The sequence below is a fragment of the Ochotona curzoniae genome, unplaced genomic scaffold (assembly GCF_017591425.1).
Source record: "Ochotona curzoniae isolate NIBS_2020 unplaced genomic scaffold, NIBS_Ocur_1.0 contig_2723, whole genome shotgun sequence".
Lineage (NCBI taxonomy): Eukaryota > Metazoa > Chordata > Mammalia > Lagomorpha > Ochotonidae > Ochotona > Ochotona curzoniae.
In genome coordinates, this window is record NW_024465573.1 from 20,655,757 (window position 1) to 20,682,968 (window position 27,212).

The 27,212-nt window shown below is 44.3% G+C and overlaps 1 protein-coding gene across 1 annotated transcript in view; it reads left to right on the plus strand.

The window, feature by feature from the left end:
* Positions 1-24,928, plus strand: part of HTR3B (5-hydroxytryptamine receptor 3B) — a 36,826-nt gene extending 11,898 nt beyond the window's left edge. Inside the window, exons 3-9 of the mRNA XM_040977269.1 lie at positions 11,545-11,589; positions 12,550-12,659; positions 13,083-13,252; positions 13,810-13,967; positions 23,148-23,358; positions 23,496-23,678; positions 24,291-24,928. Of these exons, the coding sequence (XP_040833203.1) occupies positions 11,545-11,589; positions 12,550-12,659; positions 13,083-13,252; positions 13,810-13,967; positions 23,148-23,358; positions 23,496-23,678; positions 24,291-24,526 (1,113 nt within the window). The 3' untranslated portion in view covers positions 24,527-24,928. The remainder of the gene's footprint in view (positions 1-11,544; positions 11,590-12,549; positions 12,660-13,082; positions 13,253-13,809; positions 13,968-23,147; positions 23,359-23,495; positions 23,679-24,290) is intronic.
* Positions 24,929-27,212: the final 2,284 nt, after the last annotated feature.

Sequence of the window (27,212 nt, forward strand, 5' to 3'; positions counted from 1 at the left end):
CCAGACATGTGCACCATCTTGCATAGCTTTTCTCGGGCCTAAAGCAGGGAGCTGGAAGTGTAGCAGCCGGGACGTGGATTTGTCCCTATGGGATGCCAGCATCACAGGCAACAGTTTCACTAAAAAGTCCACCCTATTTGTTGCTAATGTAAGCACACAAATGAAAAAGTTAGAGCTTTCCCTCTAAACACTACCTTAGCTGCGTTCGGTAAGTTCTGATGCAGTTTTTTTAATGAAGCATAAATTACATAAACTGAAATTCACCTTTTTAAAGTCAATGCCTTCCCACCGCTCCCAGTTCCTGGGAATCACTGGCCCAGTTTTACCCCATAACCTGTCACCAAGGAGAGCCATATAATATTTTCCCTTCTGTGTTTGGCTTTTCTCACTTCACATGATACTGTTGATACTCGTGCACATCTCGTGTAGTTCAGTGGTGGTATTCTGGTGCACCGCGTACTGTGATCTGTTTATCTGGTTGTCAGTTGTTGAACATGTATATCATTTCTACTGAAGGCAACTGTGAAGAAAGCTGCTATAAACATTTGAATATATCTTTTTTAAAAAGACTGATTTTATTTTTATTGGGAAGACAGATATGCAGAGGGGAGGAGAGACAGAGAGGAAGACCTTCCGTCCGATGATTCACTCCCCAAGTGAGCGCAACGGCCGATGCTATGCCGATCCGAAGCCAGGAGACTCTTCCGGGTCTCCCACGCGGGTGCAGGATCCCAAAGCATTGGGCTGTCCTCGACTGCCTTCCCAGGCCACAAGCAGGGAGCTGGACGGGAAGTGGAGTTACCAGGATTAGAACCGGTGCCTGTATGGGACCTCGGTGCCTGTTCAAGGCGAGGACTTTAGCCATTAGGCTACTGCGCCGGGCCCAACATTTGACTGTATCTTTATTTCTCTTCAAGAATACTTGGGGGAATTATTGGTTAGTGGTATGATAAGTCTATGTTTATTTTTATAAGAAATTTTTCAAGCTGTTTTTCCTAAGTATCACAATGTTTGAGAGTTCTATTTCTTCCATACCACCCTCAGCACTTGGTATTGTCAGTCTTCATGGTTTTTAGCCTTTTGGTAAGTTTGTAGTAGTGTCTTTATGGAGTTGTTTGTTTTCCTAATGGCTGCTATTATCGAATTTTTTTCATATACTTATTTGCAAACCATACACCTTCTTTGATAATAATCCTGTTCAAATCTTTACCAATCTTTAATACACTAGATTGGGGCCCGGCGCGGTGGCGCAGTGGCGCAGTGGTTAAGGTCCTCGCCTTGCACACCCGGGATCCCATATGGGCGCCGGTTCTAATCCCAGCAGCCCTGCTTCCCATCCAGCTCCCTGCCTGTGGCCTGGGAAAGCAATCGAGGACGACCCAAAGCTTTGGGACCCTGCACCCACGTGGGAGACCTGGAAGAGTCTCCTGGCTTCGGATCGGCATAGCATCGGCCGTTGCGCTCACTTGGGGAGTGAATCATTGGACGGAAGATCTTCCTCTCTGTCTCTCCTCTCTGTATATCCGCCTTTCCAATGAAAATAAAATAAATCTTTTAAAAAAATACACTAGATTGCTTATTATTTTAGTATTAAGTTACATGGACACTTTATATAGTTTGAATTTATTTCTGGATACTATCCTAGCCAAGTAAATTTTAAGTTTCTCTTATACCAATAAAACACTGTCTCAGTTCAGTAGCAAAACCAACATCTTGAAATCTGATCATGTGAGCCTTCAAATCGCCTTTTTCAAGATGTTTTGACTTTTCCAGTCCTTTGCATTTCCATATAAATGAGTTAGAATACCTCATCAGTTGCTACACACACACACACATACGCACAAATCCTTCTGGAATTTTAATTACAATTACACTGAATCTATAGATCAATTAGAGGAGAAATGACATCTTGCCTTTACTGAGCTGCTCAGACCATGAGTGTCATCTGCCTCTCCATTTATTTAGTTATTTAATTTCTCTTATTAATGTTTCATAATTTTGGTGTTTTGCACACCTCTTGTTAAATTTCTTCCTGACAATCTTGTGTTTTGTTGCTATTTTAAATGGTATGCTAAATTTGAATCTAGTTGTTTATTGTTGGCCTGCAAAAATGCAATGGTTTGAACATGCTGTCCTTGGATTCCGTGACCCTGACACCTCTTTGTAGTTTTGAAGGCTTACCTGAAGAACTACCTGAAATTCTTTCAGATTTCATATGTAGAACGTAATGTTTTCTATGAGAAATGACCACTTTGTTTCTTTCTTTTCAATATTTACACCTGCATTTCCTTGATGCTCTAGCTACAACATCCAATATGATGTTGAATAGAAGGGTATGTAGACATCAATTCAATAATGTGGTTGACAGTGTTGCTAAAGTCTTCTAAATTATACTTTAGTTTTTGTCCACTCAATTAATTTCATAGAGAGAAGTGTTATATGAAATCTTGAATTATGATTGCTGTTTGTTTCTCTTTGATTATGTTCTTTTTAAAAAGTTTTGCTTATTTCCATTCCAAAGTCAGATACACAGAGAGGAGGAGAGACAAAGAGATCTGTCCGATGATTAACACCCCAAGCAACTGCAATGACCGGTGCTATGCCCATCTGAAGCCGGGAACCAGGAACCTCTTCCGGATCTCCCACACGGGTGCAGGGTCCCAAGTCTTGGGCCGTCCTCGACTGCTTTCCCAGGCCACATGCAGGGAGCTGGATGGGAAGTGCAGCTGTTGGGATTAGAACCGGCGTTCGCATGGGATCCCAGCGCGTCCCGGTGCGAGGACTTTAGCTGCTAGGCCACAGCGCCAGGTGGTTATGTTCATTTTTATTTCATGTATTTTGGAACTGTTTTTTGGCTCAGGTACACTTATACAATGATTTGTCCTCTTGGTGATCTATGCTCTTTTTATTATGAAATGCCCCTCTTGAATGGGGCATTTCCCCTTAAAGTTTAAGGGGAAAGTGGAATTTAAAAAGCAATAGAAGATTCTGTGAAGACTTTTAAACCCTCTGATATCTCACTTTTTTAAAATAAAGATTTATTTATTTTTATTGGAAAGGCAGATATACAGAGAGGAGGAGAGACAGAGAGGAAGACTTTCCGTTCATTGATTCACTCCCCAAGTGGCTGCAACGGCTGGAGCTGCGCCGATCCAAAGCCAGGAGCCAGAAGCCTCTTCCAGGTTTCCCATGTGGGTGCAGGGTCCCAAAGCTTTGAGCCATCTTCCACTGCTTTCCCAGGGCACAAGCAGGGAGTTGGATGGGAAGCAGGGCATGTGGGACTAGAACTGGTACCCATATGGGATCCTGGCGCATGCAAGACAAGGACTTTAGCCACTAGGCTGCCGCACTGGGCTTGATGTATTTAATTCTTATTTGAAAGGCAGAGTTACAGAGAGAAGGAAGGAGAAAAAGAGAGAGAGATCTTCCTGCACTGGATCACTTTCCAAATAGCCAAGGCTGTCAGAGCTGAGCCAATCTGAAGGCAGAAGCCAAGAGCTTCTCCTAGGTCTTTCATGTGGTTCAGGGGTCCAAGAGCTTGAGGTTTCCCCTGTTGCTTTCTCAGCTCATAAGCAGGGAGCTAGATCAGAAGTGGAGACTCAAACCAGCGCCCACATGGGTGCAGGTGCTACCAGCAAAAACAGCCCAATATACCATGCTGCCAGCCTTTTAAAGTCTTGCTCATGCTTACTTTTTCAAGGTATAACTTTGCCATCCTTTTTCTTCCTCCTCCTCCTGCTTTTCTTTTTCTTCTTCTGATTTACTTTATTTAAAAAAGAGCAATAGAGAAATTCTCTTTCTGCTACTTAACTTTCCAAGTGATTTTAACAACCAAGGCTGGGTCGAGTTGAAGCTAGAAGCCTGGAACTCCATCCCAGATTCGCACATTGGTGGTGGGCCATCTTTTGCTGCTTTTCCAGGGGCGGTAACAGGGACTGGAAGGGAAGTGAAACAGCCAGGTCTTGAACACTGAGATGCCAGGATGTCACATTTGTGTACCATGGCTTAACCCTTTGTGTACCATGGCTCTTTCATTTTCAATCTATTCCTGCCATTTGTATTTGAAGTCATTTATTGTAGACAGCATGTAGTTAGGTCTTTTCTTTTTCAAGCAAACGGGGCCTTTTTTTTTTTTTAGCAAAAAGTTAGGTCTTTTTTAATCCACATTTTATTTTTAAATAATTATAAATGTATGGGGGTTGTGAGGAGTCATACTGGGGCATCCAGTGTATCCTTCACCCAGCCTCCCTCAGTGTTGTTGTCTTGCACAAAGGTAGTACAGTGTCAATACTACAAAAGTGACAGTGATGTCATCTACCAAGCTGATTCAGAGTCCTCCAGTGTGCTGAGTAAGTGTGCATGTGAGTATGTGTGGTTCTATGCCACTTTATCATAGGCGTAGTTTTGTGTAGCCACCACAATAGTCAGCTGTCTCATCTGTTCCAAGTGTTCTCCATCACCACAGTTTTCCTGGTGCTGATTTTTAAAAATTATTTATTTTTATTGAAAAGGCAGATATACAGAGAGAAGGAGAGACAGAAAGATCTTCTTTCCACCAGTTAATTCCTCAAGTGGCTGCAATGGCCAGAGCTGAGCCGATCTGAAGAGAGGAGCCAGAAGCCTCTTCTGGGTCTCCCATGCAGGTGCAGAAACCCAAGGCTTTGGAACATCCTCTTCTGCTTTTCCAAGCCACAAGTAGGAAGCTGGATGGGAAGCGGGGCTGCTGGGATATGAACTGGCACTTGTATAGGATCCCTTTGTGTGTAAGGCGAGGACTTCAGTCACTAAGCTACTGTGCTGGGTCTCTGGTGCTGATTCTTTGTAGCAACATACAGCTGTAATCCCTAACTCCTGGCAGCCAGCAGTTTCTTCAGGATCTTTATGTTTTGTTTCAAGAATATTATATAAGTGGAATCATAATGCATATAACCTTTGAGATTGCTTCTTTAGTTGAACATAATTTCCCAAATTTTGTCTGTGCTTTGGTACATAGTAATAATTTCTGTTTGTTCATTTTCATTACTCGCTAGTATAGTACATTATTGCTTTTAAAAAGCAATCTGACGGGACCGGCGCGGTGGCGCAGTGGTTAAGGTCCTCGCTTTTCTCGCCCGGGGATCTCATATGGGCTCCGGTTCTATCCCGGCAGCCCCGCTTCCCTTCCAGCTCCCTGCCTGTGGCCCGGGAAAGCAGTCGAGGACGGCCCAAAGCTTTGGGAACCTGCACCCGCGTGGGAGACCCGGAAGAGGCTCTTGGCTTCGGATCGGCATAGTATCGGCCGTTGCGCTCACTTGGGGAGTGAATCATCGGACGGAAGATCTTCCTCTCTGTCTCTCTTCTCTGTATATCCGCCTTTCCAATAAAAAATAGTAAAAATAAATCTTTAAAAAAAAAAAAGCAATCTGACAATCCATACATTTTTTTAAAGTGCTAGATCAAATTTGCCAAAACAATCTTGCCATTTGTTCTTTTATTCCTTAAGCCTCCCTTATTTTAGGCAATTAAAAAAACTTTTTTAAAGATTTATTTTATTTTTTATTGCAAAGTCAGATATACAGAGAGGAGGAGAGACTGTGAGGAAGATCATCCATCTGCTGATTCACTCCCCAAGTGATCCCACAATGGCCGGTGCTGTGCCAATCTGAAGCCAGGAGCCAGGAACTTCCTCCAGGTCTTCCAGATGAGTGCAGGATCCCCAGGCTTTGGACCATCTTTAATTGCTTTCTCAGGCCACAAGCAGGGAGCTGGAAGGGAAGCGGGGCTGCCAGGATTAGAACCGGTGCCCATATGGGATCCCGGGTGTTCAAGGCGAGGACTTTAACTGCTAGGCTACCCTGCTGGGCCCCTAGGCAATTAAATTTTTAAATAATAATATATTTAAGTATTAAAATATCTGATTTTAGTTCCTCTATTGAATTTTTAGCTATCTATGTTTCTATTATATTATATGGTTTGCCCAAAACATTCTCATATTCATCATTAGCTTATTGTAACTAACATGATTAAAATCACATAAAATGTCCATAATTATAATGGCTAGATTGTATCTACCTGCCCCTCATTTTTTATGCTATGTTTAATAGTTAGTTTTATATTTTTATAAAGAATACATATTACAATATAAGGTTATTATCTTAATTTGTTTTGTTTAGATAACTTAATGATTCCTCTTAATATACCTTAATGGATGTGTTTTTTAATGTTAATATCTTAGGGCTATGCAGTGAATAATAGGATTTTAGTTTATTTTATTGATAATTAGGTAGTGTAATTGACCAAAAATTACATTTTAATCTTGGAGTATTGGGTTTATTATTTTCCTATCATTTGATTTACTTTAGTAATTTTCCTTCAATGTAAACAGATTCTTCTTAATTGTTTTTTTAGCATACAGAGATATTCAGATGATACTCCAAAATCTCCTCTTTTAGCATCAAATTGTAATTTTCCCAGTTTTGTTTTTTTGGCTCATCCTAACAGAAGTATGTATCTTTATGCTCCCTCAAAAAATATGTCTAGGTCTCAGCATTGCAGCATAGCAAGTAAAGCTGCAGCCTGTAATGCTATCACCCTGCATGGTCACTAGTTTGAGTCCTAGCTGATCCATTTCTGATCCAGCTCTAGGCTAATGGCCTGGGAAAGTAGCCAAGGACGGCCCGAGTACTTGGGACCCTGCACTCACGTGAGAGACCTGGGAGGAGACCTGACTCCTGGCATCAGCCTGGCTGCTCTAGGCATTCAGGGAGTGAACCAGCTGATAGAACATCTGTCTTTATCACTCTCTCTGTTTCTGTAACTCTGCCTTTCAAATAAATAAATAAGTCTTTTAAAAATATGTAAATAAATAAGTCTAGTCTCACCTGTAAGGAATATTGACCTAGAATTTTAAAGACCTAATGTCTCAGGACTGTTTCTTCACCTGGTGAAGGGGAATATTGTTCTTGCCATGCAAGTGTCAGTAAGCGATTCTGCACTGTGCACCAGGCATCTCCAGTGGTGAAAGTGTGATTTGAAAAGACACATCCTATGATCCATGGCATGCGACCCTCCCCCTGCCAGGGCAGAGGCACCCTGTGTCTAGAGTAAGCCTTCTGCTTCCTGACTTCATCTTGATGAAGACAAAATAGATCTGCTCGGGTGTTCCTTTAGGCGATGATTGGGAGATAAATATAGAAAAGGAGTAAGGTACTTTTGTCAAAGTATATCAAGTATATCAAATTGAAACATTCTAAACCTAACTCATCCTTCCTACTTTGGTAAAAGAAAGTAAAATTATATTCCTGATGGTAAGAAGAACACCATTATTTTCTCAAAAACGTGTTTTGAGTATGTTAAATGTGTGTTCATGTATATGGCTAGTTTCCGGTTGAAAGTCTGGAGAATTCTAGCATCTTGTCCCTCTTTTATCCCTGTCTTCTTACTTACCTCATCTTCTTCACGCATTCAGTGCTACAAGCAACCTCCACCCGCCGTTGTTTGCAGCCGTATGCTGTTCGTTCTGCTGCTTCCTTCTCTTCATTCCCCATCTGCAAAGTATTATATTCCTTCAAATCACTGCACCTAAAATATATTTTCCTCATTTCTCCAAGGTGACAACAGTGTCTCCTCATTTAAATCCCCTAAAAGTCTGTTTTTCTTCTTGCGTGTATTTATGTGTTAAGCTGTCATGCATCCCAATTTATCATCAGTTATTCATATTCGTCTCAAACCTACACATAACCATGTCCATACATTTTACTCTAGTCTGAAGACACTGGATCAAGTCTTATCAAGTGAATGAAAGAATAATGTACAAAATCTGAGTACCAGCTCTAGGCTTGTCTCTATAAATGCCAGGAGTCCCTGAGTATGTTTTTGCAACTGGCTCTGTCACCTCTAGGAAGGCTGAATCTCCGGTTCTGTCCAGGGGCAGGGACAGTTTTGAAGGACTTGGCACAATGACTCACAGACTCTGCCCTGGTAAGGATACTCCAATTGTGAAGAGATAACTTGGATGCATCCGCCAGCCGCTCGGCTGCTGGTGACTTGTGTTTGGAATGAAGAGCTTTCAGCCCAGCTCTCATCACATGGCACCTCGCTTCCATGATAATGTTTTGCCTCCTGTTTTGTTCATATAAAAGACTACAGTCTTGTCGGAGAATTTCTTGGTATTATGAGTACCTTAGGGAAATCTGATTATAGCGATAATCTACTCAACACGGAAGAGTTTCAATTTGTTTCTATTGAGTTTCATCAATTCCGAATCCCAGATACCTTTGTATTCCAGTCCATTGACTGGAGCCTCGCAGCCAGACGTTGAGGCATCTGTTTCTATAGTCTCCGGAACTGGGAAAGATAAATAAGAATGTGGGGGAATTATCTGTATATTTGCTAACCACCAATTTAGATCTAAATAGACTCCCTCTGTTAGGAAGACTAATGAATTCCAATTCTCTGAAATATCCTTTGCTTTTAACAAGCAAGATGGAAGGTATCTAAAGAAAAAGAAAGAAAGCAGAGAGCTACAGAGAGGGAAACGCTGTGAATAATGCCACCAAGAGAACCAATTATGTACACCAGCTGGCATCGAGGGACTTGTTTCCTTTAACAAAAAAAGAAAAAAACATTTTAGTTTTCGCCTCAAACTACTTTTTACATTGTGTTCTGTGGGGCTGAATGACAGATCTCCCCAGCCACCCCAGTCATGTGTCAGAAAAAAAATCGTTAACATTATTGTTACATTTAGTGTGACAAAGCAGTGGGCAGGAAGAGAAAAAGGACCCAAAGCATGAGACTTGGCATGTTGATAAGATAAAAATGATAGTGAAAACGAAACACTGGAACATCCAGCCTTTGGACTAAGTCAGCCGGATGTATTCATGAGCTGGCGTGGCAGTGCTAAGGCGGCTTGGAAGGACACTGTGTTGATGTACAAGTTTGTTTCTTGGGAAAGGCAGGACAAACAGCTCTATCCACCAGAAATATAAGGTGCATTTTACGTATTTTTTTTTTTTAATTCTGTTTTTGGAGACCCTGAAGGATGGTTGCTAAGCCTGGAATTGGGCCTTTGCTGCGTATGCCGGTGAGGCTTGACACATTTCATGCTCTTTCAGCCGGTAGATTTTGGAAGGAAGTGGTGTCGTCTAATCCTAAATTCTCAGTGGAGGTCTTTTTTCAACTCCCAAGACCCCTGCTGAGCCAGTCTTGGCTGGGAGTCCCCTCTGGTCCTCCTACAAGCTGCTCCTCAGGGAAATACTTGTGAATTCAATCTTTTCACTTTGTACATCACTTTAAAAGCTGCCTTTCCCAAGTATCTATTTGAACGAGTTCATTCAGCCCAGCCTTTGCTGTGCCACGGCAGCGGGTGACTGCAACAGCTCACAGTCCAGGTATGGAGAAATGCCTATTTGCCGGCAATTTGCTTTCTTGATTGTAAAAAGGGAAAACGTGACTCTAAGAAGTGTATTGTTTTCTCTTTTCAATGATGCAGCCTTGTGCAGAATGCCTGTGTATGACTATCAAGTCTGCGTACTGTACAATCCCAGGTATACTAGAAGTACCCCGCTCCATCACACAATCACTCCCCATTTCCTCCATCCCCAGCTCCCCTTCCGTTTACTGTCTCTGTGAATTTCACTACCATGAGTACTTCATGCAAGTGGGCTCACTTAGCGTTAGTTCTTTCTGTGACTGGCTTATTTCACTTAGCAAAATGTCCTCACCATTTATTTATGCACCATGTGTGAGAATTTCCTTCCCTTCTAAGACTAATATTCCAATTTAAGGAAAATATTCTTACTTTCCTTGTCTATTGATCTGTGGATAGAGAGTTGTTTCCAGCCCTTGGTTACTGGGAATAGTGCTGTCATGAACACACGTGTGCAAATATCTATCCAAGTCCCTGCTTTCAGGTTTAGGGGGGCACATCCTCAAAAACGGAATTGATGGCTCGTATGGTAGTTCTGTTTGTTATTGTTTTAGGAGCTGTATCGTTTTACATTGCCACCAACAAGGAATGCCCAGCAGTTCTTATTTCTCCACATCCGTGCCAATATTTATTGTTGTTTCTAGAGTATCCTAATGAGTGTGCCTGCTTTGGATTTCCTTATTGATGGGTGATTGTATTACTTTGAACTAACACAACCAATACTGTGGAGATTTATTCCTTGGTTCTGGGGGGTGGGAAGTACAAGGTCAAGGACCTAGATGGTTTAATCCTTGGCGAGGCCCATTTCCTGGCCTGTGGATCACCTTCACCCTGTGGAAAGAATTCTTTCTCTTCCTCTCCCGTAAGGCCATCAGTCCTATCAGATTAGGATTCTGGGGTTACAACCTCATTTAACCTTAATTACATCCTGGAAACCCTCTTTCCGAATACACACACTGGATTTTAATTTTTATGAAATCCCATGTATTCATCTGCTTTTCATTATTTTAATTAAAATTCCTGAGAGGAGCATCTTGGGAAAGCAAAGGTTTATTTCCATATACAGTTTGGAGGTGATAATTCTGGATTGGGTGCTGCCAGATTATGGTAGGTGTGGACTAGAGAGAGCAGCTAGGCGGAATGTGAACTCTAACAATCAACCCTCTCAAGAGGACCATCCTGCAAGGGCACGCCATCAGACCCACCTTTCAGGCACAAGTACTAGACCAACCCCCGACCTTCATCTTGCATGGATTTTGAGGAGACAATCCTATTCAACCCATAACAGCCCATCGATTTTTTCCTTCTGTTGTTTGTGCTTCTGCTGTCGTAATATCTAAGAAAGTGTTGCCTAATTCAAAGTGATGATGAGTTATTTCAATGCTTTCTTCTAAGAGTTTCATAGTTTCAGATCTTCCCTTTGGGTTAATGATCCATTTTAGGTTCATGTCTATGTGGTGTGATTCCTTTTCTTTGAATCATCAGGAACATTGTAGATCTCAAAGTTCTAGAATGTTTTTCACTTGATTATATATAAAAAACTGTGAAGAACGTGTTTTTTGGTTGCTGTTTTTGGAAATCTTTTTAAAAAATCACTGAGTCATTGCAGAATGGAAAATCACATTTATTATAGCATCTAAAATAATACCTCATTTACATTAAGCCATTTAGTTTTTTTTTTTATAAGCATAGCAATCCAAGCAGGGATAACTTAACAGGAATGGCTGATGAGATAACTCTACACTCATAGAAAGATTGTGAATAATATCTTGATTACAAATAAAAGCTTGGCTTCATCGTTTTAGCTCAGAGTTGGCTAAAATTACAAGTCACTTTTAAACTTGACTAATGGCAGAGCAACTAATTAGAATAGAAAAGAGATTTGCAAATCATTCAAGATGTCAGGTGTTGGCAAAGTATCATTCTCTTATACATAAATAATACAGTAAAGCATATAGCAACAGGTGTGCATACCAATTAGGAGCTTAGAATATTCACGTATGGAAGGGTGATGTTTTTAGAATCACCATTATCTTATTCAGCTTGATTTTCTTCCTCTGTGTTGTCATACTGTTGAATTGGTCTTTGATTTTATTGGTATTCTGAGACTTAGTGTGGATTTTCTTTTTGTTTTGCAGGATGCACAAAATCAAAAGTTAAAAACAAGTGTGTGGTACCGTGAGGTAAATGATCATGTTTTCTTCCTTGTGTGCTGGCTCTTAGATCTGCTATAAAATATAATTATTCTAAGAACTAGATACTGTTTTCGTGCTTTAAGTTGCTTAGATGTGCAACAACCCTAATTTATTAGAATCCGTGTAAGATATATGGACAGAATTTATGGTTGGGGCACTGGCTTTAAGATTTACGTGTGGGGCCCGGCGCGGTGGCGCAGTGGTTAAGGTCCTCGCCTTGCATGCCCGGGATCCCATATGGGCGCCGGTTCTATCCCGGCAGCCCCGCTTCCCTTCCAGCTCCCACCCGCGTGGGAGACCTGGAAGAGGCTCCTGGCTTCGGACCAGCATAGCATCGGCCGTTGCACTCACTTGGGGAGTGAATCATCAGACGGAAGATCTTCCTCTCTGTCTCTCCTCTCTGTATATCCTCCTTTCCAATAAAAAAAATAATAAAAATAAATCTTAAAAAAAAAAAAGATTTAGGTGTGGGGCCCGGCGCAATAGTGTAATGGTTAAGGTCCTCGCCTTGAACGCGCTGGGATCCCATATGGGCGCCAGTTCTAATCCTGGCAGCCCCATTTCCCATCCAGCTCCCTGCTTGTGGCCTGGGAAAGCAGTCAAGGATGGCCCAAAGCCTTGGGACCCTGCACCCATGTGGGAGATCCAGAAAGAAGTTCCTGGTTCCTGGCTTTGGATCAGCGCAGCACCGGCCATTGCAGCCACTAGGGAAGTGAGTCATCAGACGGGAGATCCTCCTCTCTGTTTCTCCTCCTGTCTGCATATCTGCCTTTCCAATAAAATAAATAAATCTTAAAAAAAAAAGATTTAGGTGTGAAGTTCTCTCCCCTGATAAAGAGAATCTAGGGGTTCACAAATTGGTTTATTAATCCAAATCTCTCCCATCTTCTTTAGTGAGATTGACCTTGCCTCATTTTGATAAATGCTCTTTCTGGTCACTTACCACAGGTTTGGGATGATGAGTTTTTATCCTGGAACCCCAGCCTGTTTGATGAGATCAGCGAGATCTCTCTACCTCGAAGTGCCATCTGGGCCCCTGATATCATCATTAATGAATTGTAAGCGTGCCAGGTGTATTTTTGTGGGGTTTTGGACTGCTGCGAATTTCCAGTTGCTGCTTACTTTAAGGGCTGTTCATTTTTGTTTGTTATTTTGTTTCTCAACTTGAAGGGGGGAGCACATTGTTGGGAATATTCAAGTCAGATGTACCATGAGTTGACTTCATCTGAGATGAAGATTTGATGAGTAATGACTGAGGTCACTCATTAAGTCTGTGTTGGCACAGTAGCCAACGAGTGAGCTTATGGGGCTGGTACTGCCTACCCTGTCTCCATCACGGTGAGTCATCTCAGGGGAAATGTCATCCCGTTCTGAGGTGCTAGGCTGGCCCTGGGTGTCTCAGCCACTGCCACCTCAGAACCAGTCTCGTGTTTGGGAATGACTAGAGCCCTCTTTGTAATAATCCTCTGTGTTCTCTGTAGTGTGGACACTGAACGATCCCCTGACCTTCCCTATGTTTATGTGAACTCATCGGGGACAATTAAGAACTCCAAGCCCATCCAGGTGGTCTCTGCATGTGGTTTAGAGACATATGCCTTCCCGTTTGACGTCCAAAACTGCAGCCTGACCTTCAATAGCATCCTGCACACAGGTAAACCATGGGGCTGCAGTTCATTTGTTGGGAAACACACCTTCACTAGGTTGGCCCACACAGATGACAGGATATGACATCATGCTCAGGCTTATTTTATTCTCACATATATAACTGATTATTAAAGTTAAAACTAACTACCTTCTTGCAGGTATTTGGTTCCTGCTGTTGCTCAGGCCCAGTGGACAATGTTAGAGCCCATTGCTATTGTTGGCTTGTGCATCCAGTGTTATGTAGCCTCCTGTGCCAACAAGAATGTCACAGACATCACAGGACAAGCTCTAACCTTACCTGTCAGGCTCTATTGTTCCACGGGGGTGGAGAGTGAACTCTAAGTCCTAAATTCATAGTTGTCATAGTTGTGTGTGTGTGTGTGTGTGTGTGTGTGTGTGTGTGTGTGTGACTAGAATAAAATCAAGACTAGTACTGCAGTGTTTTGGGGATGGGGAAGGGTGGGGAACAGGAGAAAAGGAAGGGTCTGAATTGGGAGGAAAACATGTACTGATGCTGGCGCCTCAGTCTCTACCTAGGGAAGTCTATTGCTTCTATGTTTCCAGTGGAAGATGTAGACCTGGCCTTCTTGAGGAGCAGGGAAGACATCAACCGCGACAACATGGTTTTTCTGAATGACAGCGAGTGGGAACTGCTTTCTGTGTCGTCTGTGTACAGCATCCAGCAGAGCAGCATCGGAGATTTTGCACAGATTCAGTTCAATGTAGGTTCTGCCCCTGCTGCCCCATTTTGCTGCAGTTCCTGGCTTCCTTTCCTGGGCTGCAGGACCCTTGTTCCATTCCGGATCCTCAGTTGTTAATATCCAAAAACAGATGGGTCAATGGCTTTGCACATGCAGGTGCACCCCAGCATTGCAGAGAATGGTGGTCCAAGGAGAGACCCTGGGCCCGTGCTGTGGATACCACCCAAGTGCATGGGGAGAGCATGCTGCTCAAATACCAGAGACCCAAACCAGCCCCTACGGTAGAGATCCTCTTTGAACACATACTAATATTACAACTTCTCATTGCTACTAAAGAAAAAAAAATCAAGGAAATTCACACAACAAACAGAAAACTCTCATTAGCATTATTGTTCTGAGTGAATTATCAATTAATTCTAGATGATTACATTTTATCTTGAGTATCTGAAGAGATTGACCCAATCATTGCCAGCAGGACCTTCAGAAACCACTGGTGGCTTCTGGATCAGAGGAGACAACGTCCTGAACAGGACATGAAGAGAAAGTATCCCTAGGGATGCTGCATCCCTAGGCATGCTCTTAGCTGTGCTGCTCTTGGGTTCATCATCTGTGGTCAGGGGGCCAGGGGATGCAGGCTAGTGAAGCCAGCTGCTTTGTATCATAGAGGCAGCATGTCTCCCAGTAACGCCCATGCAGCTACTAGACTTACATCATTAGTATTCAGTGGTGCTCTTGGCTTTACTGCACCACGTCAGCCAGTGGTGGCCATCATGGTAGAGAGGAGGGACAAGGGAGGACACCTTCATGCCAAGTCATAGATCTAAATGGAAAGCAGTGACTGTGAGCAGGTCAGAACTGCACGCAAGGTGAAGGCTCCTAGAGACAAGACAGGAACAAGAAGGATAATGTTGATCAGGGCTTCAGTTGTAAAGGAGATGCTAAAGGATGGCAGAGAAATAAGCTCATACTGAGAACACAGGGTCCCTGTATTGGTCCAACAAAGCTCTGACATAGCTGTGATGTAAATTTGACACATGAATAACACTGGCTGATAACGAATCCCAACCCACATCTTCCTAGCAATGGGGTTTGGGTACTGGCCTGGAATGTTGCTTTTTTTTTTTTTTTTTTTTTTAGCAAATCTAGCATTGTGGCCTGTTCGGCCACTTTTTTTTTTTTTTAAAGTGAGGGAAAGGAAAGAAAAAAAGAAAGGTTTAAAAAAATTTCAATGAGTTTCTTGGCTAAGAGTAAACACCTCATTAATTTTAAAGATATCAGCCCACAAACATTATTAATGCAGCTCGAATAATGGCGAGCATTAACGGGAAATGCGAGGAAGTACCACGTGCAAGGTGCAACATAGTCACCTACCAAGCGCTCCAGAGAGCACTGCACACATCATTACTTACACTGCATGGAGGAGACGAGCAGGTGAACAAACCTGCACGTGTGCACACACACATACTCACACATATTCCATGGAGCAGCTATTATTCACAGTTACATGCCACTGTTCACCCTGAATAATAATTTCTCAACAATCCCCGAAGCTTTCCTATGATGAGCAGGAAATTGCTTAATGAAGGGGAGGTCCATGAGTCTAGAAGTCATGGTCCTGATACTTGGCTTGAATCCCTGCTGGTCTTCCTTCCCGTTAATGTTTGCATGGAGGCTGGCTTTGTTTCATTTCATGGAGCATTTCCCCAAACCCCTTTGCTCTGGGGGCTCACATGGGTGTCCAGCTGGATGGTTTCTATCCTGGTCTTCAGAAAAACTCCCAAGTAGAGTCACAGATCATATGTACTTGGCAGGGCAGGGCACTAGACTTGGGAGAAATTCTTCAGCTTTGGAAAGACCCAGGTTCAGTAACTATCACAGCTCTCCATCTCAATCCCATCGCAGCAATATGCACTGTGCCTGAGCTTACTGCAGCCTGCACATCCCACTCTGAATTTAACATCCCAGGTATCCAGATGCCCTTCAGTCGTCCTTGGCCAGCGAAGTGAAATTCAGAGTCCAGTTCCATTCCAACATGGGCCTTACCAGTGTCCTAACGGGAAAGGGCCAACTCATCTTAATCTAATCACTCACCAAGTCTCAGTTCAGGCTACCCAGCAGGAGGTTGAGGACAGGTGGGGCAGGGGGGCGAGGCAACAATCTATTCTAAATACATCATCACCCTGGGCCTGATGGGCACTGCTGCCATTTATACTTAATCAAAAGCTCCGGATGCCCTGTTAGTTCCAACTTAATGTGCAATCATAGCTGTGGGCTCCGGGACACGTATTGTTTATCCGAGGGCATTGCTGATGCTTTGGAGTCAGGCTGCATTCCACAGGGGGCCCAGAACGCAGGCACTTCTCCCTACAAGGATGTCTGTGTGCAGCCTGGGACCTGATCCAGCAGCGATGGGAGGGGAAGCTTCCTGCAATACATTACCGGAGGTGCCGGCTCCCAGAAACAGCAGGGTGAGCATTCGATTTCTGTATGGCAGGGTTTTTTTTAAAAAAAGTAACAATGAGGGTAGGAGTAGGAGAATGTAGGGATAAAATTTAAGAATTTATGTTGGATGGAAAAGGATGCACAGCTGTGGGGACTAAGCTGAGCCCAACCACAGACATCCTCCCCCTGAGCAAAAGGCTCATTCAGGCAGGAGTTGGGGTGCCTGCAGGGTGTAACAGAGGATACAAAGGGGTTTTTTGGGGGGAGGAGAAAGATGCTTCATTTACACTTTTCCTTTCTTTTTTTCTTCTTTTTCTTTTGTAGATTAGAGTTTTTTTGTTGAGATAATCATTGATTGCAGCTCATATACTTGATAGAAGCTTCTAAGTGTGTACATGGGCACACACACAAAGGAGAGAGAACGAATTTACAGCTCTATATATCTTTCCAGGGTCACTTAAGTAATATAGGAATCACCAACTTTCTGCTAATCCCACATGATAACTCACAGTCCAGAGCTGAGAAGCTCCCACTCCAGTGCAGGGATGTCACTCTCCTGACAGCATCTTCCCCCTTCGTTCTGGACTGGGAATGTTGGGAGGGGCCTGGAAGAGGAGGCAAATGGGCTCCTGTATGAAGTGTGAGTCTGGGCGTCAAAATTCCAACTATGTCATAAAGACGGTCATGCAAAATTGAGTACTCGTGGGGTCTACCGCCAAGGAGGCCATTAGAGGCTAACCTTGGGGCCTATTCCATCTCCAAGGAGCTCTCCACACACAGATTCTGAATTAGATTGATCTCTTTCATTAACATCAATAGGCTCCAAATACCTTTGTGTACTTATTATTACCTGGCTTTAATGGATAATGAAATTGTGGCATAATATTGCTAACACCTGAAGGGTGTCTAATGGAGAACACGGACTGAAACTAAAGTGTTTTGCTTCTCTTTCTGTGGAATTTAAAGGCATCAGCTCCTTTAGTCCATTGGAAATGATGGGCTGTGGGCAGGGCCAGTTGTGTAGGGAGCCGTGTCTCACTGAGCTGGTGACATTCTGTTCCTGCCCTTCCCAGGCCCAGCAGGAACTTGACATGATCTGCAGTGAAGCAGCCCTCTTGGTAGGGTAGCACCCATTTGTGGGTAAAAGCAGCGTTATCAACCAACTCCAACTGTCCCATGAACGCCTTTTGAGCTTTCATCAAGCACCAGGTTCAATGGTAAACAGGACATAACAATCAACAAAACAAGGTTCCTGATCTCCACCACCATTCTCAAAACCTGCCCAGTAGGAGACTTAATGACTGTCAGCACAAACAGCATTTTCTCTGTGCCAGGGACATTGTTAAAGCATTTGTTCATCTAGTCCTAACCTCCCCATGCTTGAAATGGGTGCATTGAGGTACACAGCAGCTCCTTACTTAATAGAGATTGCATGATGATAGAGCCTGGACTTGCACCTAGGCAATGTAACTCCAAAAACAGGGTACTTTTGCCTCTATCATACGACACACAACTTGCCACTGCACAGTATACTCCAGCCCCATTCTCTGCCATCTACCCACTATGCATTCCTATGTGGGTCACCTGTGTTGGTCACAAGAATTCCATGATGAGGTACTCCAAGCTAAGTTCTGGAGGCATGGAAGTCTGAAACCAAGGCTTGGTTCCCTCTAGGACCTCTGAGGGAGATTCTACTCCCAGGCTCTCTTTCAGCCCTGGTAGTTGCTGGTGGCCCTTGGTATTCCTTGGCTTTTAGACGCATCACTCCATCCTCTGCCTTCATCTTTCTGTGACCCCCTCTGGAAGCTGCCTCTCTTAGGCACAGCAGCCGTATTGGGAAAAGGGCGTACTCTGCTCTAGGAAGATCTCATCTTATTCGCAACTTCAGCGAGCCTATTTCAAAATAAGGCCACATTCTGGGGAAGGACACCATTTCTTGGGGGCTACTATTTAACCCAGTGCAGCCAGCCTACTACCCTATACCTGTTCCTCCCATGATAAAATTCATAGTTGCATCCCAACTCCCCAGAAAGTCTTAACTCATTTCAGTGTCAATTCTAGGTCCAAAATGTCATCTAATAATAACTCCAAAGGCCCAGAATCTTATTACCTAAATCATATAAATCAGGAACAGGCTCTGGTCTATTAGGGTACTCAGTTGCTCTGTACCCACAGAATTGTGGGCAGCCAACTTGCAGAGACTGCTCCAGATTCCATAGCAGTCCTATCCTACCCACAGGACTGCTAAGTCCAGTACTTAATGCCTGGCAACTGCTCATGTTTGAGGAATAAAGGGCTCTGAAGATCAAATGAAAAGATGAAAGCATTTCTGGAAACTGTATTGATAAAGTTAGGTGGGTTTTTGTTTTTTTGGTGTGGTTTTGGAGTGCCTATCTGTGCAATTTTTAATAAATGGAGACAGGAGAGTTTAGTGTTTTGTGTCATAGCAGCTCTGACTACCCTTACACTTGTGTTCTTCTCTTCTGCTTCCAGCTGCTAGAGGAATAGCCTGCTGGCAGGATCAACTACATTGCTTGTGGGGTTTGGTGTATACCAGCCACTTGTTCAAAAAGTTTCAGGAATCTCTAAATGGCACTGGTAGAGCCTTTCCATGTGTGGCCACGTGTAACTGCCCAGTTTACATCCCCCATAAAGCCAACAGCTGCCCAGCCTCTTAGCTCTTCCTCCAACTTTCCCCTGATACTCCAGGAACATGTGCTCTGATAAAATGGCACTTTCTCAAAAATCAGGGACCCTGAGCAGTCAGCCACCTGTCAGTGGTTCTGGCCCAGTGTTGAATATCTGCCGGAGCCTCTGGTGCAAGAGTTATTTCAGCCTGTGCTAGCCATTGGCCTTAGCTTACAGAGCAGACCAGTTCATCTTAGATGTACTCAAGATGTTTGGCAAATAAACTGTTTTATTAAAAAGGTGGAAATTAGAGGCATGAAGAGTTTGCCTGCTCACTCAAGGCCGCTGAAATCAGCCCATAGAGACACTTGGAATGGGAGAGGCTCAGAACTCCATGGGCTCTTCCCTGTTGCTGATTATCCTGTTCTTCAGCTTGGTATTCTTGGGTTTTTCTCCTTCTTTCTGTAATATCTGCCATGGAGTATCTAGGATGTCCCTTTTTCACCTTCCAGAGACAGCAGGCTTGCTCATCTCTACCAACCCTGAAAGGCAAGGTCATCAACGGTCCTTGTTAGGTCACAACACAAACCCCCCAGGGGGACCCTGACTATCTGACTCCCTTTCCTCTGTCCCCAACTTAACCACAGCTGGCTCAGTCACAGTGGTGAAGGGAGCTAGAGAGGTGCAGGTTGATGGTAGTTAATTCTCTTGTTGTTTTTCTTGTTGACTGCACTTTGGTAGAAATGTGTTTTAACCAAATTATTGCAAAGCACTGAGTGTCTCTGTGGTTTAGATACCTGCAGCCAATTATGTTTAATGTGGAAGACAATAGCCAGACTACAATCCACCAAATGGCTCTGGCCTGCTAAGCTCCACTGAGTCGGGATGCACTCCCAGACCTGACAGCTGGGGAGCCTCAGCTCTCTTCAGTGAGGTGATATCTGAACTCCTGCCCCAAACCTCTGCTGTATTAGTCCCTGCACTTTCTCTTGGCATACTTCAGAGCAGGAGAGGACCACAGGGAGAACTGAGGTCTGGAGGGATTGAGTCCTGCTATGCTGTAGTCAGAAAGAACACGGGCTTCAAAGCTGGAGGACATGAGGAACTCAACTTACATATGGGGACAGGGCTTTTTTTTTTTTTTTTTTTAAGATTTAGTCATTTTTATTGCAAGGTCAGACATACAGAAAGGAGGAGATACAGAAGGATCTTCCTTCTGCTAATTCATTCCACAAGTGGCTGCAATGACCAAAGTTGAGCTGATCCGAAGCCAGGCGCTTCAGCCAGGTGTCCTATGCAGGTGCAGGGTCCCAAAGCTTTGGGCCGTCCTCTACTACTTTCCCAGGCCACAAGCAGGGAGTTAGATTGGAAGTGAAGTAGACAGGACATGAACCAGCACCCATATGGGATCCTAGTCATTGAGTCATTGTGCTAGGCCCAGGGGTCTGAGCTTTATTATCAAAAATCCACAAAATAGAAGATACTACGTCCTAGCAAGTTTGTAATGAGGAGTAAATATATCACATCATACACATGAAAGCACCTCGCATGCCATCTGACTCCTAGAAAGCATTCCTTGGTTGGTGGATTGGCGCAATGGGAGATTTCAGATTCTTTCTCCAAATCCAGTAGCAAAAGGCCTGGAATGTTCATTTTCCCCGTACACATCTATTGAACACCCACTATAAAATAGGCCTTATTTTGGTCTCATGGTTGGGGGATATCACCTCCCTAGGGTTATAATAATGTGAGGGTACAGAGTAGTACAGCCCTGCCTTTCCCTGGCTTCTCTTTAGGAAAGATAGGAAGAGAGAATGTGTTTGTTTGTTTGTTTGTTCGTTTATTTATTCTTTCATTTATGTATGTATGTTTTAATTTACATTGGAAAGGCAGATATACAGAGAGGAGAGACAAAGAAAAAGATCTTCCATCCCCTGGTTTACTCCCCAAGTGGCCACCACGTTGGAGCTGAGTTAATCCAAAGCCAGGAGCTTCTTCTGGGTCTCCCACGTGGGTGCAGGGTCCCAAAGGCTTTGGGTCATTCTCTGCTGCTTTTCCAGGCCACAAGCAAGGAGCTGGATGGGTGGGTAGCCAGGACCTGAACCAACGCCCATATGGAATCCTGGCACATGCAAGGCAAGGACTTTAGCCACTAGGCTACCTCACTGGGCCCAGAACATGTGTTTTTACAGTCTCCCATCACCATCCTAGAGGAGCTAGGTGTAAAAAAAAGTGACAGTCATAGGGCCCGGCGTGATGGCACAGTGGTTAAGGTCCTCGCCTTGCATGCCCGGGATCCCATATGGGCGCCGGTTCTATCCCGGCAGCCCTGCTTCCCTTCCAGCTCCCTGCCTGTGGCCCGGGAAAGCAGTCGAGGACGGCCCAAAGCTTTGGGACCCTGCATCCGCATGGGAGACCCAGAAGAGGCTCCTGGCTTCGGATCGGCATGCATAGCATCGGCCGTTGAGCTCACTTGGGGAGTGAATCATCGGACGGAAGATCTTCCTCTCTGTCTCTCCTCTCTGTATATCTGCCTTTCCAATAAAAATAAAAATATTTGCAACAACAACAAAAAAAGTGACAGTCATAGTGATTTCATGAGACCCCAAAGAGTTCTGTTTGGTCCTCATAGTGCAGGCCAAGCAGGACAGTGTCAACCAGTCCCTCCTCTAAGAGATCCTTGCCCTCTACTTTCCCCAGTTCTTACTCCTGCAGACTGAGCTTTTGCTCCATAGAGATGGAATCCCTGGTCAGGCCTGACAAAGTAGGGAGACAGGGAGAACAGAGGCAGGAGATGGGAGGGAGGGAGGTGGATAAGGCAGTGCTTATCTTGCCATGTTCAGCCAAAAACAGTTGTCAGGCTGTCCACACTCGTAGGAGAACCCCACCCCGCCGCCTGCACTGACTCTGCACAGCTCTCTCTGGCCTTGCAGTCTGGTTTTCCACTCCCAGCCCTCAGCTCCTTGGGGCCTGAGTGGTGGCAGCTTCCCATCCTCCAAAGCACCAGCGCAGCCCCACATCCAGCCCACACTGTGCAAATAGCCCCTTCATTGAGCTCTCCTGAAATTCCACAGTTTAGATGTGCTGTTCATTCTTACCCAGACTTTGATAGATTCACAAGCGCTAAAGATCAAGGGCATTCCAGGTAAGAAGACAGACTAAACTGAAAGCATCCCAGATCTATTGCATAGTCAGTGCTTTGAGAAGAAAGGATTTGGCTTTGAAAGCTTCTCACTGGCTGTATAGTTTTGGATAAGGAAATTAACCTCTTTGAGCCTCAGTCTCCTCATTTGTGAAATGGAGACAACACTGAACGCTTCAACCTGTGAGGACTGAATAGGTAAAGCAGATGTGATGCTTCAAAAGGTTTGGGGGGACATGGAATAAAACAGTAAGTTTATTTTTGGTACGAAAGATTCTGAAATGCTTACACATAGATTTTTTTTCATCAAATTTTGAAGACCTCGGGCCCGGAGTCATGGCCTAGCAGCTAAAGTCCTTCCCTTGAACACACCGGGATCCCATATGGGCGCCGGTTCTAATCCCGGCCACTTCCCATCCAGCTCCCTGCTTGTGGCCCGGGAAAGCAGTCGAGGACGGCCCTAAGCCTTGGGACTCTGCACCCGTGTGGGAGACCCAGAAGAATTTCCTGGATCCTGGCTTCGGATTGTCATAGCATCGGCTGTTGCACTCACCTGGGGAGTGAATCATCGGTTGGATGATCTTCCTCTCTGTTTTTCCTTCTCTCTGTATATCTGCCTTGCCAATAAAAATAAATAAATCTTAAAAAAATTTTTTGAAGACCTCTTGAATGCATGGATTTTTTTTTTACTAAAAATAAGTTAATGTTTTAATTCCATTTCCCACACAAACTTTTTGACTTGTATGTTTGTAGCAGTTTAGTGCCTGGCTCACAGCAAGTGGCAAATAACTGTTTCTTCTTATAATTATTACAACTGTTTGTTCTGTTTTGGGGCTTAAAGGATTTTCCCCCTATTTTGTAGAGCACAAAATAAACCTCAACTACTCAGAATGTTCAGATTATGCAAACAGTAGGATTTTGTAGGTTGTTCCTGGCTATGGACGTGGCCAGTCATGAGTCTGTCTGACAGATGTCTTGTCCCTGGCCAGGTGGTGATTCGCAGGCGCCCATTGGTCTATGTTGTGAGCCTGCTAATTCCAAGTATCTTCTTAATGCTTGTGGATCTGGGGAGTTTCTATCTGCCACCCAACTGCCGAACGAGGATCGTGTTCAAGACCAGTGTGCTGGTGGGCTATACTGTCTTCAGGGTCAACATGTCAAATGAAGTGCCTCGGAGTGCAGGGAGCACTCCTCTGATTGGTAAGCAGCCTCAAGGCTTCCAGACACCCATCCTAGGTGACACCTGCCAAAGATGTGCTGCTGCATTGCGGACTACAGGAGGAAGAGGACCAGAGCCTCTGCTAACTCTGCCTTCTCTGCTCTGCCTCTTCTCCCAGGGGTCTTCTTCACTGTCTGCATGGCCTTCTTAGTCCTCAGCTTATCCAAGTCCATCCTGCTGGTCAAATTCCTCCACGATGAACAGCACAGTGGGCAGGAACAGTCCCTCTTGTGCCTTCTAGGGGATACCGAAGCTAGCAGACCCAGAATGGAACCCAGAACCCAGCACGCTGGGCTAACAGGTTTGTGAAAAGTACTGAGATCACTACTGTGTAGTTATGTATCACTCTCAAAACTAATCCCCATTCTCAAGGTACCAGGCTGTGTTCTATGAAATATCAAAACACCTGCTTCTTGGCCTCCATATTGCAGGCTGCCTCCTGCTGGCTGTCTTGAAAGTCCCATTTACCCCTGTCCCCTCTCTTTTTAAAGTTTTCCCATTTCAAATATTTAACCAAATAATTGATTGCAGTACTGGTCTGGGCACATGCATGTGCACACACACATACACAAACATGCACATACATTGAACTTATATGTATTATAGTTCCAGTTGTTCAACATGAAAAGTATAGCTCAGAGTCAGCTGAAGTTGACTCAGGAAACTCAGAAAAATATCCTAGTTGGATCTAGCTCCCACACAGCCAACTTACATAATAGAGCTCTGACTTGTTCTCCCAGATTCCCTTCAGTACAGCCCTGCCTCTCCTAAGTTGGCAGGGGAGTGGGATCCCACCTCAAACACAAGCCAGTGCCCAGTTCTGCTGGATGCATCTAGCCGCTTCAATGGAAAATTCCAGGGGTCCTTGGGAGCTCCTGGGCTCACCTGAGGGTATGTTTCCTCTGTCCCGCAGGATCCTCAACTTGGCAAGACCAGCAGGCCCAGGCAGGGACCCTGAATGAAGTCTGGCTACAGCTCCAGTTCATCCACAACTCCCTTCGGAGTCAGGACCAGGTGGACCAGCAGGAGGCTGAGTGGCTGGCTCTCCTCTACCGCTTTGATCAGCTGCTCTTCTGGAGCTACTTTGCTGTGCTGGGGCTGTACACCATCACCCTGGGTTCCCTCTGGGCACTGTGGAGCGGCTTGTGATGGCTGTAATGGGCTCATCTCCTTCATGTGCTAGAATTGTTCTTATGGGGGGTGGGCACTGAAGGAGAAGGAATGGTGGATTTAGAAGTCCTCTCCTCATTGCTTCTTTTCACTAAGGTTTAGAATAGCATCCAGCAGACCTAGGGGCAATACATTCATGATGAAACTGTCTGTCTAAACAGTACAAGCTACACAAGAAAACATAGCCTTCCTTTATATCCCAGTACATCCCTCCAATGTAGTCATCCTTTGTAATTCCTTTCAGGAAACTTCTAGGCCTATATGTGCATACATGTATGTTTAGACAGCTTCTTTTTTTAAGTGTAGGGGGTTGCATTATGGCTTAGACCCACTGCCATGCCTGTGACGATGGTATCCCGTATGAGCACTGATTGAGTCATGGCTGCTCCACTTCTGATTCAGCTCCCTGCTAAAGGAAAAGCAAAAGATGAGCCAGGTATTTGGAGATACAGGATCCTGGCTTCAGTCTGACCCAGTACTGGCTCTTGTGGAAATCAGGCAGGATATCTGATTCTGTTCTGTATCTTTCTCTCTCTGTGTAACTCTTTCAATTAAATAAACAAAAAAAATTTTTAGGAATAAGATTACTGCATCTTTGAGTCTTTCCTTGGTCATTTACTTAACACAATCTTTACTGAGTGCTAATTAAGTCCTAGACAGTGTTAGGCACACCAGAGGGGACCAACAGATCAGTCACATATCAGTCTTCATTAGATTTGATCCCACAGTCAGCCTTGTCCCAACTAGAACACAAAAATCTCCACCAGCCCACACCCTTTGGAAGCTCTTGTTTCCAGTCATCTAGCCAAGCCCACTGCCTCCATCTCCCTCTGGGGCCTCCCCAGCTGCGCAGCTTTGCTGGAGCAAATCCAGGTACCAAGGCTTCAGGGAAGAATCTGGCACAAATTTCAGTGAGCACACACCCTGGGTAAGTCACACAATCCATGGTCCTTGGGTTCAAGGAATTTAAGATCGAATGTCTTTGCACTAGCTGTCCAGGGCTGCCACATTAAAATACTACACACTGGGTGGCTTAAACCAAGATTTTTTAAAAACCACTTTAGGGGCTGGAAGTTTAAGATCAAAGTGCAGGCAGAGTTAGTTTCTTCTGAGATCTTTCTCCTTGGCTTGCCTATTGCTGACTTCCTGATGAAGCGTCTCGTGGCCTTTTCTCTGTGTGCACATGTCTATGCCCAGTCTTCCTCTTACAAGGACATCAATCGTATTGGGTTAAGGACCACCCATAAAGACCCCATTTAACCTTCATTCCTTCTTCCTAGGAGCATTCTTAAAGTTATATTCTAGGGTACTAAAGGTTGGGACACAGTCAACCTATGCAGTTTTTCCAGGACACAAATCACTAACATTCATATCACTGTGGAGGTTTGTTACTTGCAAAGTCATGAGCATGGAGACCCAGGGAGGAGCTGCAGACAGAGTCTGAAGGTGATCCACTGCTGGCAGAATCCCCTCTTCTTCCAGGAAGGTCATTCTTCTTCTATTAAGGCCAAAACCAACTGGAAAGGGCCTGCTGACATGATGAAAGTTATCTGTTCTACTCAAGATCTGCTTATTTACATTTTCATTTCATCTAAAAGTGCCTTTCTAGAAACATCTAGAATAATATTTGCCCCAATATTTAAGTACTGGGGCCTAGCAAGTTGACATGTAAAATTATCCCCACAGTTCCAGTGGTCTCTCACTGCCCACCTGTGTACAAAGCCACTAGGCCAGACCAGAAGAGCCCTGGTCACCTAGCACCCGAATCCTAATATAAAAATCCAATGTTCCTCGCCTAAAATACCCTTCCTTAACATTTTCCTTTCTTTGCTTTTCATTGTTTCACACTGTAGTCTTCACTCCAGCCAAGCCATCCTCCTCAGAAGCTTATTTGCATCTAGGCTTCTACTTCTGTTCCATCCATTCCTCTTTTGCTTCACCAATCTGTGTATCAACTCTGTTACAGAACACTGTCCCAAATAACATCCTCCCTCTGCATTTCTCACCGGATCTCCCCCATGGCTCTCTGCATCATCTCTATCTTTACATTGCCTTATATTGTTTTCCTTTGGAATGCCTTGTGGCCTCTTTTATATAGATGCACACATGTGCATGTGTGTGTGCACCTGTGACTTGTCAAACAGACCATACACTCCTAGAACCATTAGCCTGGTTTCTCTATTTTATCCCCTGGCTAAGCCCTGGCCCATACTGATTTGCTGCTTATGTTGATTCTAATATCTACCACAGAGCACCCAGTTGAACTCACTGCTGATGGTGGACACACAGTCTGAGGGACAAAATTGATGATCAGACACCCAGGCCATGGACGTACCCCTAGGCCAAATCTGGGCAATCGTCAGGAGGAAGATTAGCAGCAGAAAAGGCCGTGGGGTTGTAATCATATTCGGTTGCCGAATGGGGACACAAAAGTCCAAAGCTGTTTGCTGGAAGCTTTCTCCAGTACTAAAATTGCCTTTTAAGAAACACGTGCTCCCCCCCATCCTCTCAGAAGAAAAAGAATTTAAATTCAAACAGCTTTTATCTGCATCATCCCTCTCTTATTACCTCCCAGTTAGTGCTCAACGCCAATTGTCCATGAAATTCCACCGCTGCTGTTAATGAAATGAGGAGCATAAGAAGTTTGCCGACAGGAAGTGTCCAT